The 11,829-nt window shown below is 49.9% G+C and overlaps 1 protein-coding gene across 1 annotated transcript; it reads right to left on the reverse strand.

Moving 5' to 3' along the window:
• Window positions 1–2,800: 2,800 nt before the first annotated feature.
• ISG20 (interferon stimulated exonuclease gene 20) lies at window positions 2,801–10,503 on the reverse strand. Its single transcript, XM_065412820.1, has 3 exons — window positions 10,273–10,503; window positions 8,243–8,443; window positions 2,801–2,893 (listed from the first exon to the last, which is right to left on the reverse strand). Exons 1-3 carry the CDS (start codon window positions 10,501–10,503, stop codon window positions 2,801–2,803), a joined length of 525 nt encoding a protein of 174 aa, XP_065268892.1.
• Window positions 10,504–11,829: the final 1,326 nt, after the last annotated feature.

Raw genomic sequence — 11,829 nt, forward strand, 5'->3', positions numbered from 1 at the left:
CTGCCTTAGGCTCCTTTGGTTCCCCAGCATAAACTCTGATTTACTTTAACCTTGAATAAATGCAAAGAATTGGAAGAGAACAGGTTTGTGGTTTTAATTGGGTAGCAATCAAGTTTTGCGCTCTGTGTTGTGACACCCCTTTCGCTCTGGCTTCTAGGAAAGCCAATGTAAAAACTAAACTATGTCCCTCAGGAATAAACCAGAATGCGCTGCTAGTTTGCATAGGAGGGATGGACAAGTCTATACCTCAAAGCCAACCTCCCTCCCCCACATTGCCTCTGCATTTGTGCTTTGTGCCTCCCTTTGCAAATTATCCCCTGGGAATGAACAGTCCCTTGCCAGATGCGTATTTGTCCCCCTCCTGGTTGCATCTCATGCTAAATTAGGCATAATATTGCTGCTTCAGCATCTTCCAGCTGTGATCACAGCACTGTTGTTACTTCCGTTTTAGTGTTATCATTGTTTTTAAACAAAGTGCTTGTGGCCAACATGTATGGAGTAGTTTGATTAGCCCAGTTTTAGGTACAAAAAGCATGGTTTGTAGCTGTGCTGGGGTGTGGCTTGGTGGGTGGGTCGTGCACCCAAATTCCACTGGGCCCAGCTGAATGGTGCCAGCCTTGGACTAGGCTAAGAATGACCAAGTTTCATTTTGTTTGTGACCCAAGTCACGTGCAAATCTGGGTCTTCATAAAAGTGAAAGGCTGGTTCCTTAACCCACTTCCCCACCTCATCCCCCCGGTGAGCCACTGCAGCTCGCTTAGTTTCTCTCTCTGCTCAGACACATTTGTACCATCCTAAACATTCCCCGGCAAACTCAATCGCTGCCTGCCAGAGGTGTGTACGATATACCCATCTGTTAGCTGGTAGGTATGATACAGACAAAAATAAGCAGCCTAAGGGCACCACCTAGTGAACAACTCTACAAACATGACCCTAAATCCCTAAACTGGTAGAATTAAAACAGAAGACTGGGTAACTAAGGGCTGGGTATTCAGCAATGCAGGTGGTGTAATAGTCACCTACTGCTGCTGCTCTTATCAGTAATCTATCATTATTAGTTATTTGTATTGCAGCGATGTTTAGAGGCCCCACCAGAAATCAAAGGTGCCTGGTGCTAGGCACTGTACAAACAGATGCTAAGAGACAGTCCCTGTCCCCATGAGTTTACAATCTAAATATATAAAAGACAGACAAAAGATGGGAGAAAGAAAGTAGTAATTTATGGGTCAGACCCTCCCCTGGTGCAAAACTGTCATCGTTCCATGGACTACAATGGAATTATGATCATTTGCACCTTTGGAGGCTCTGTCCCTATCCATATGAACAATATACCAGATAGTATCTATCAGTCTGGGTTCTTATACTGGGTCTATCAGCACTGTGTCTGCACTCCCCTGCATCAATAAGGTCAAGAGGGGGACCAGTCGAAGGAGCAGAGAGGTTAATATTTTGATTTTCACAGCATCTTTTATTTTTATTCAAAACATTGTGTTGCAATGCAAAGACCATGCGCTTCATTTATAGCAATAATCCGACTTCTATAGCCCTTTGTGTCCAGAGACCTGAAAGCACTTCACGAAGCTGGGCAAGCGGCATTAGCACTCCCTACCTCCCCTTTTACAGATGGAGAAGCTGTTGCAGGTATTATTTGGGCCAACATGGAACATTGTTTCAGTGGCAGAGCTGGGGATGAGAACTCAGTCACCTGACTCCCAGCCTCAGACCACAGCTGCCCTGTTCTCAGGAAACATTTTTATACTTCTTTCAAAATACTCGCAAGACTCTTTAGCACTACATACTAGTCTCTATACCAGCCATTAAGGATCTCTAGCTTTTATTCCACATGGAGCCTAAGTTATGCATGTGGCCATATCAGAAGCTCTGGGGACCCATGGTTTGGTTGCCTCAAGACTAATTCGATGGGTTCATTATCCATACCGAGCTTGTATTTCTACATGTATATCCAAGATGAGAGGCCACCAGGGGGTGATCAAAACCCCTCTGATTCTTGAGCATTATTGTGATTGTTTTATATTGCAGGAAAAGGGTCATATCCCTGCAAAAGGGCAGCCCTGCCACTGTCGGCTCTACTCCCAGCTGTAGAAACAGCTGACCCAAGCCAGGCTTTCATGGCCTCTGCTACAGGCCTGGCTGCAGTGTTGACAATTGTTCAATGGTTTCTCATTTTTAAAAATCATTTAGTAAATGAAATGCAGATCCCTTTTATGAGTGCCACCCAGCCCATTTTAAAGTGACCCCATGTGTAGGGTGACCATATGTCCTGTATTGGCCAGGACAGCCTCTTTTTTAAGCCGTCCTGACTTTTTGGTTAAAGTGGGTATTTCTCCCATTTGCTCTTGCCAACTTGAAATGCCCACTTTTGTCAAAAAAGCAGAGTGTGGCGCAGAGGAATGTGCAGGGGGGGAGGGGAGAGATGGGGACATGCACCAACGCTAGCTCGTGCGGCAGGGGAGCAGGCAGGGCTCAAGCGAGCAGCGACAGTCTCGTGTGGCAGACAGAGCTCAAATGAGCAGCAACCCCAGCCTTGAATGGGGACAGGGGCTCAGGCGACCACCTAGGGCCAGCCCCATAGGGGAGGGAGGCCCTCGGGCCAGCCCCGCGTGGTGTCCTGTTTTCCCCTTGGGAAATATGGTCACTCTACCCACGTGGGACATTCGCTCGGCCCATAACAAGATCATCACTGGACACTAGGATCATCACTGTTACTAGGAGCCCGTCCCATAACCTTCAGCGCAGCTGCACGTGTGAACCGACGAGACAGAGAGAAGCAAGAAGTCCCTTAAATGGATCCATCCCCTTTTGACCTGGCAAACTTGAAGAGCTCCATGGCTGACCTGGCGTCTTCCACAGAGGAGTGGCCCTCTCTGTCAGTCTGTAAAACAAAAGAAGGGCCCCAAGAGTGATGTAGTGCAAGCAAAACCAGCCTGGAAAGATCAAGGTCTCCAGATGGCCATTCCAGGCTTTACTGAGACAACACTGCTGACAATGAGGTGCCCCTCAGCTGTGTGTCGTCTTTGGCTGAGGGATCACTGTGGCATCCAGGCACATACACAACCCAAGGGCAGTATTATACTGGATTGGGAGGGGTCCTCCTATCCTCTCTTCCCTTTGCACCAGGTACCTGCCCCCTGAATGGGAATTACACACATGCATCAAGGGGAGAGTAGAACTCATGGTGTCCAGCCGCTCCCCAAAGAGTGGAAAAATCCTGATATTCAGGACTGGGAGGGTGCTCGTTCTGATCACGAGGTGGGATAAAGGAAAGGGGCCTTCGATGCTGCAACATTCCCTGCAAGAACCCCGCACCCGCCTGAAACACCAACAGACCAGAGTGATTTTACTAAAGGAAAATACAGGGCGGGTGGAGGTAATAGCCAGAAAGTCTCCCAGTAGGAGTCTGTGTGCCCTTTAGTATGCAGAGTGTGGCCTTCTTGCCTGCTGGTCCCAGGCCCTCCCATCTGCTCGCCTTGGAGCCATCAGCTCCACACTTCTATTTTCCATGCTGGTTTCCAGGGAGGTTAATGCTGCCTGCACTGTATCATTTCTATAATGATACAATTCCAGGCAGAACCATTTCCAGGCAGAGATGCCTGAAGAGAAGGTGCCAGGCTGGGATTGCAAAATGGGGCTGGCTCTCAGCAAGCTCACGCCGGAGCTCAGCGCTCCAGTGTCTCCGCCACAATCTGTAGCGAGCACAGAAATGAGCTCCGTGATTAGCGCGTCAGCCCCATAATAACTCCTCTGCAGTCCCCAGAATGCATCACTCATTCGACAGCCAGGCCGAGTGACACTGTGATTATTTTATTACTGTGTTTATAAAGGTGCCAGTCAGTGCAGAGTTGGCTGTTGTTTCTGCCAAGAGCAGACATCCTGATGAGGCAGGCAGGATTCCCTCCAGCTGTCCCCACACTAGCTTGATGCCACCCATGGCACAGTAGACACTTGCCTAAGGGTTGTGACTCCTGGGCCTAATTCCAGGGCCCAGCCCGACGGTTCTCCCAGATGTTCATAAACTCCATGGAGCTCCTCCCCAATATTTAATGCTCTTCTTCAGAGCGGTGGTGCCAAAACATGAACGAGGGGTTCTTTCCACAGCGTTCCTCTGCCCTCAGTGAGATGTGAGCAAAACATTCTCCTCCTTCCCAGCACCATCAGTCCTTGCCCTACGCTCTCCAGCCCTGCACCTCTTCCCCTGCCATGCTTCCCCTCCCTGCTACATCTAGGTGGCTGCCAACATCCGTTTTCACAGTGACAGCAGGGGCAGGTGCATTGTCCTGCAATCTCTGGCAGCGGGGCAGCTGGTGGGGAGTCGGGGACTGAGTCTCCCCACTCTGTACAGCAGCAGCTTGGCCCCTCTCCTCTCCTGCTCCTGAGTTGCATCCATGGTGCAGGGACTACATGGGTCCCTCAGGACACAGGAGGGGAGTTCCCCTGGCAGCACTCAGGGGGCTGAACATTGTAATGAGCAGAGCTGGCCGAGGCATTTTGGGGCTGGTCAGAAACAATTTGTGGTTGGCTGCCTCCAAACAGAACCAGTTTCTGCCTGTGACAATCACAGGCCAGTGCCCAGAGCCGGGCTGAGGATTGGGGGGTGTTTTGCAGGCGAAGGATTGTTAGATCCTTCTTCTCCGGCTTAATGCTGCAGCGTGGAGCCTACCTGTCTATTCCTTTCATTTGTAGTCATTGGTTTGCATCAGTTTAACATCAGTTGCATTTTCAAACCTCTGCACACGGAAAAGGACTAGAAATTGTCTGTTTTAAGTTAAAACCGAGATTCTCCTGCACAGGGCCCAAAGGCAGCTCTATTAGCAAGGGTCGCCTGCCCTAGTTCATCAGTGCTATTACTTCTCATAAACAGCATCCCATACGATCACTTCCAGGGCCTGGGGACAGGAATGCCAAGCAATGATTTGCTTATCCAAAAGGTGGCCATGACCTCCAGTGCAACCCCCAGACTGTTGCTGGGTGTTCTAATATTTGGTCCAGTTCCCACTTACTCCCAGCTTGATTCCAAAACCATCAAGGGCTGTGTCTTGGACATGCCCTGAGCTCCTACAGGCCTGTGAACTCTCTCTTTCTCTGGGCATTTTCTGCCATCACAGTGGCATCTGGGCCTCGGCCTCATCCATCAGGCTGCACGTGTTCTGATCGAGAGTGGGCCTTTGACTCAGAGAGATGCGTTTCTCCCACAGGGCCACGCAAGTTTCAGTGTTGTACCAAGACAGCTGCCAACCAGCTTTCGCTTCTTTTCTACACTGCCTGGAGAATTCTTCCTGTGCTGAAAAGGAACTGGAGTGACCATGCAGGATGCATCAGTGGTTCTGCCTCCATTATCCTGCATCTGTGAAGTCCCAAGTGCTCCCATCGACTTCAGTTCCTGACGTCCAAGGGAGCTGAGGGCACTCACTGCCTCCCAGGATTGGGCACTTTCTGAGGAGATCTTGCCATTTTCTCTTATCTGCAGACAGTCACGATGTTTAAATGGCTTGTTTTCATTAGGGAAAGGCTGTTGCTAGGCCACACCAATCCCTCTCATTGGTGAAAATGGTTCCTTGCAACCAATCAGTGGGTCTTTGCTGGAGTTCACACACACCAGCAGCTGAAGCGCTAAGCGAGTGGCAGATGTGCCTATTCATTTTTAGCGCACACCTATTGCTCCTGCTGGCCAAGCAGGTTATTAAGGCTCCTGTGAGTTTAATTTTTAACTGACTGTAGGTTTGCAAATTTGCAATCCCAAGAGAAACAAGAAGGCGGCCGTTCACGTGGCGAAGGGATGAAGGGATGAAACGCAGGACGCCTGGGTTCGAGCTCTGACTCTGCCACAGACTCCCTTTGTGGCCTTGGCCAAGCCACTTAATCTGTGCCTCTGTTCCCCATCTAGAAAGTGGGATTACAATCCTTTCTTCCTCGGTCTTGTCTAAATAGACAGTAAACTCTTCAGGGAAGGAACTGTCCTTCACTATGTGTTTGTACCTATCACAATGGAGCCTCTTGAGCAGGGGTGGGCAAACTACAGCCCGCAGGCTGGATCTGGCCTGCAAGCCATTTTAAGATGGCCCTCAAGCTCCTGCTGGGGAGTGGGGTCTGGGGCTTGCCCTGCTCCAGACGGGGAGCAGAGCTGGGGGCCGCTCCACGTGGCTCCCAAAAGCAGTGGCATGGCCCCGCTCCGGCTCCTATATGTACGGGCAGTAAGGGGGCTCTGCTCTGCATGCTGCCCCTGCCCCAAGTGCCGCCCCCGCAGCTCCCATTGGGCAGGCCGCAGCTCTGTGTAGGAGCTGGAGTGGGGACATGGCCGCTGCTTCCAGGAGCCACTTGAGGTAAGCGCCGCATGGAGCCTGCACCCCTGAGCCTCTCCCTGCACCCCAACCTCCTGTCCCAGCCCTGATTCCCCTCCCACCCTCTGAACCCCTCGATCCCAGCCCAGAGCACCCTCCTGCACCCCAAACCCCTCGATCCCAGCCCAGAGCACCCTCCTGCACCCCAAACCCCTCATCCCCAGCCCCACCCCAGAGCCCACACCCCCAACCAGAGCCCTCACCCCCTCCTGCACCCCAGCCCAATTTTGTGAGCATTCATGGCCCGCCATACAATTTCTATTCCCAGATGTGGCCATCGGGCCAAAAAGTTTGCCCACCCCTGCTCTAGGGGCTACTGTAATAGAAATAGCTCTCATTTCTAGTCTCGGGAATCTGGGGTTACCGCAAGGAGAGGTTTTCTTTGTCCAGCCTTTTAAAACTAGAACTGTGATAAAAAGAAAATCAAATTGAGCATTGTGAAATACTCCAGAGTCTCTCCTCACCATCCCCTACTGGAGGCCCCATACAAATAAAACTTTAACAGCTCCACAAGAGCTAGCGTTTACTTGGGTGCATCAGAAAATCCATAGCCCAGCACTTCCATCAGAGGACCAGGAGAGCCAGGGAATCAGAGGCAACAGGTCACTAGTGACAAATCCCGTGAGATGGGTTTCCCAGCTCAGAGTCAGCACTTGTCTCCCTCAGCTGCTGCTGCTGTTTCAGCCCCCCAAAGAATGATCTAGACACCTCGCAAAACAAGCAGAGACCTTGTCCCTGCCCCAGACAGGGTACAGTCAGACATGCACAATGAGCGAAAGATGCAAACAGACAGAGGAGGTAAAAGGGAAAGGAAGCACAAGGGGAACAATAAAATCATGCAGTTACTCAGCAAGGCTCTGATCCTGCAGTGAGCTCTGCACAGACAGACCCCTGCACCAACCTGCAGCCTCACTGACTCTAATAATGGGCAAGTCCATAGACACAAGAGTGTGCAGGTGTAATAATGGGGCACCGCATAGGAGCAGAGCTCATTGCAGGACGGGGATGGAGGCACATGCATATCTTGATGGTTCCATTAACTTCCCCCACATCCAAGCGCCTGTGGGAGAGGGAAGGCTGCCAGGAATATACATAAGGTCAGGGGGACGATCCATTATAGGATTCAAATTGCAAGGTGCCCCTCTACGAAAAATGGCTTTTAACAGAATTAAAGGGAAAAAAGCTTAATAAGAAAGATGTGAAAGCAGAGCTCAGCTGGAATTGTCACATGTTGCTTCAGGAATGGCTGTTGCTAGACAGAAGTAAATGTCTTTGTGTCACCTCACCTTCTCTCATTGGTTAAAATTCACTCCAATGACAGGCTCGTCAGTTACCTGCTATTGCAGCTGATTGAAAAGCTAATTTGACACACACAAAAAATTTATAAGAGCCTTGAGTTCACATTGCTAGGATTCCTGGGCTCCTATTAGTCATTATTCAGGAGTATTTGGATGAAAGCCACTTATTTGCAAACCTTAAAAGTGACATGAAATTTAGCATAATGGATATTCGTCCAGACATTCACTACCTGTCATCCTCTTGCTTAAAAGTGTTCAGTCATCCAATCAGGGAGCAGAAACACCACCATGTGACTTAGGTGATAGAACGATGCAGATAATAGCTATTTGACGCAAACAGCGATTCACTGAAACTTAGGTGAATATTCACGAACATTCTGAGAAACGCCACACTAGCTCTTGAATGATTTGCTAAGCAGCAAAGGGGCTACGTTTGTAATGCTGTTCATAGCAAATACTCCAGCCTGCCATTCTGCTCCATCAGCCAGACTGGGTCCTCGGGAAACCACACCCCTTTCACCAGCTACAGCAGGGTCATCAGTAACAGCCCTCTCGACCCACTAGCCCTGGCGTGATTTTCCTCCTTACCTGGATGCTTTTCTTGAGCAGCTTTTCACAAAGGACCTTGAGGGAGACCCGCCTGGAGTTTCCCAGCCCGCTTTCCTTTCTCAGCAGCCGGTCATTGCACGTGTCATAGACTCGGTAGCGCCACATGTTTTCTTTCAGTGCTTCAAAGTCATGACGTAAATCGTGGCCAACCACCAGCTTGCGTCTCAGGATCTGTAAAATCTGGAAAAGGCGGCAGAGAAGCAACACTCACACCACGAAAAAGCCCCAAAGGCCAAGAGAAGCGTTGACGGTTGAGCCTTAGCTGTGTCATCATAGTCAAGACTTTCCCAAAGTCCAGGGGACTGTTCAGAACTGGGGCTTTGGCCTTGTTAGAGACGAGGATAGGTGCAGCATGCACCCATCTCAAAGACTCGTGCTTGCCAAAGGCTTCTGACATTTTCTGTTTGCCTCACACAGAAACACATGCATTTAAGTGATATTTTCAGAAGCACTCATCACCCACAATTGGGCCCCGATTACCAAAAAGGTCTCAGCACTCAACAGCAACGAATGAGCGAAAACCCGGGCCCAGTTGTGGGTGCTGGGCCCTTTGGAAAATCTGTCCCTTCTAGTAGATCTGATACTCAAGACAAATCACAATTGTAAATATGAACATCACCTACGCTGAGGCATTTTAATGTGCAGCACTTTAGAAATGTTCTTTCAATTCCATTTCTTTAGCGTGTGGTATTTTATCATTATTTCTGCATTACTTATTTTGCTTAATGTTTTCCCTTTCTTGTCGGCATCTTATTTAAATGCAGCATCAGTCAGAGGGTCTGTAAGTGCTTATATCCATAAGACTCTGTTTGTAGCTTCCTCTATTCTCAACTTTGGCTTCCACACTACTAGGTGAAAACAATTTCCATGACCAGTGTGGGTCTAGAGTAGTGGTTTTCAACGTGGGGTCTGCAGACTACGTCTAAGATTGCCAAAGGGGTTGCAACTCCATTCAAATTTTTTTTTAGAGATCCACAATGAAAAAAGGTTGAAAATCACTGGTCTAGAGTCTTACTTCAATGTCAACGAGCATTAGGAACTGTCTTTTTGTTCTATGTTTGTACAGAGCCTAGCACACACTTCATCCATGACTAGGGCTTCTAGGTGCTACTAGAATACAAATTTATAATCGTCATCATCAACACGTAGGATAAGGATAACCAGTCGGATCACGGGTTTGCTCTGTGAGGGAGGAGCTCTAATTTTGATAAAAATACCTTGTATGCATTAAACATTGAAAATCAAAATCTTTCCATGAAAAATATCAACGCCTTAGTGATGGAAAGTCATTACTGACTGATGGCAGTTTGGTAACCCACATGCAATGAGCCTGGTGGTGTATGACTTGCGGTCTCTGTTCCAGGGTGAGCCAAGACTGGAATGTAGGGAGAGGATTGGCAATTGAGGAAGGCTGCTTGCCTAGCCTGGAGTTCTACAGAGTGTTATCAGTCCCTCATCCGCAAAGACAGCACATTCACCTACCTTCGTTTACTGGGAGCATTTTCTTTCACGTGCTCCCTGTTCCTTTGCTCCATTTATCTATTTTTAATCTCTTTTGGATCAGGATCCCATTTTAACTGAACTAATGGAAACACGAGCCACCTTGCTGGCAGCTTCGGCAGTGACCCTAGGCAAGTAAATAACCCACAAGTCACTGCCACCAGGATTATTCTCTCATTAGCTTTTCTACAGCAGCGACAAGAGAATATGTGGCAGCCAGCATCAAATCCTGTTGACATAGTTACTGTACAAACTGGATAAACATGTGCTCAAACTGGTCGGTCAGACTCACCACCCCACCAGCTGGGCCCAACCTTTTAGTTTTCTAGCTGAAATCTATATCTCTGGGGGGGTGCTCAGTGACGCATTGACACATGCACCGGACGATGAATCTAGACCCAGGCCGTGGTGCCAGTTCAGGGGCAGAACTCAGAGAGGAATGCCATTCTCTGCCCAACAAAAAGGCCAAGTGTTTCATTTGGACAAGGCTGGATTGTGATTCCTCTTACCTGTTCCCGGGCTACCCTGAATGGTGTGGCTCCTTCCATGTCCACTGGGCGAACTCCACTCACAGAGGTCCTGAAAGCGGTTATAACACCCTCTGGTCGGATGAATTGGTCATAGACCACATTGCCATAGTAATCTACAATGCTGCAACGGGCCAATCCATTTTCCGTTCCGAATGGTCCCATGCCCACCATCTCGCAGTCCAGGGCCACGATGTCAGAAGGCTCCACCATCTTCAGCCTGGTTTAAAGATTACACAAAACAGCACGTGCAATAAATGTAAGCAGACTGGGTGTGGATATGTGTGTGTGTTACAGTGAGCATGAGAGAGCGTGAACGTGCTTCAATCCCTTAGACAACACACAAGGCATTGCAGGAGCTCTTTGTAAAACCACAGTGATGGTTCCACACCCCTCTAGAATCACGTGCAGCAAAAATCATCATTTCTCTCTGCCAGAAAGACCCTGTCTCTCCCCCAGGTCGGAAACACCAGCACTTTTCAGACACTCCCCACTATATAACCCTTTTTCAGCAGCAAGGTAACTGTCTGAGGGAGAATCTTTTTCTATGGGCCCACCCCAAATGAACACTGTCCCCACCACCCACACAGTTGCAGCACATTCCCTGACCCCCATGCAGATCATTTATATCAGTGGTCCCCAAACTGTGAGGGATGCCCCCCAAAGGGGTGCAGAGGAATGTTCGGGGGAGGAGGGGAGAGGGCACGCGGCAGGACCCAGGCCAGCACCATAAGGGGCAGGGAGGAAGCGCCACCCAGCCCTGCTCCGCCCACAGCTCCCCTCTGCCCAAAGCCCACCTCCGACCCCTACTCTGCTCCCAGCCCTGCCTTCATTCCCTCTCCGTGCCCAGGCCAGCTCTGCTTCTTGTCCCAGTTCTTCCCCCATCCCCAGTTCGGCCCCCTCTCTCACCACCAGCAGTTGGTCCAATAACAGACATTACCTCACCCACCTTGTCGCTAACGTCCTGGGACCGACACAGCTACACGGGCACTGCCAATGCACTAATCCCGGTTTGTAACCCTGCATCGGCCCATCCCAGCCTGTGGAGGGTGCCTGAGCTTTGCCGGGGAGCGGAGACTCCTTTGCTAGAGGGCCATTGGCAGAGGAGGGTGGAGGTTGAGTGAGGGAAAGAATGGCACGCCAAAGGCAGCCCGCTGCCATCGGGAGTGAGGACCTTTGGCACGGTGGGAATGCTGCGGGGTTTCAGCGAGAGGCTGCATGGTGCCATCGCCCGCCTGGCAGCCCTTGTGCCCCCAACAGGTTGCTCACACTGCCCACTCCTCCACTATAACACACTGTGACATCCCTCCACCGCTTTCTCTTATGGACAGACCTTAAACAGCCTCCTTCCCTCCTAAATTAGTTGTATTATAGTAGCACCGAGGAGCCCTAGTCATGAGGACCCCATTGTGCTAGGCTCTGTACACAGAACAAAAAGACAGTCCCTAATGCTGGTTGACCTTGAAATCCTGTCCACATGAAAAATGGCCCTGCTGTCCTGGAGTTGAGCAAAGTGTCCCATGGCCTCTCAGAGCAGCT

The sequence above is a fragment of the Emys orbicularis genome, chromosome 10 (assembly GCF_028017835.1).
Source record: "Emys orbicularis isolate rEmyOrb1 chromosome 10, rEmyOrb1.hap1, whole genome shotgun sequence".
Taxonomy (NCBI): domain Eukaryota; kingdom Metazoa; phylum Chordata; order Testudines; family Emydidae; genus Emys; species Emys orbicularis.

Coding starts and splice junctions, on each gene's coding strand:
- ISG20 (XM_065412820.1), bottom strand. CDS start 10,503: ATGGTGGAGCCTTCTGACATCGTGGCCCTGGACTGCGAGATGGTGGGC. Junction 8,444..10,272: donor TCAGGGTAGCCCGGGAACAG/GTAAGAGGAATC, acceptor CGCCTTTTCCAG/ATTTTACAGATCCTGAGACG. Junction 2,894..8,242: donor TGCTCAAGAAAAGCATCCAG/GTAAGGAGGAAA, acceptor TTTGTTTTACAG/ACTGACAGAGAGGGCCACTC.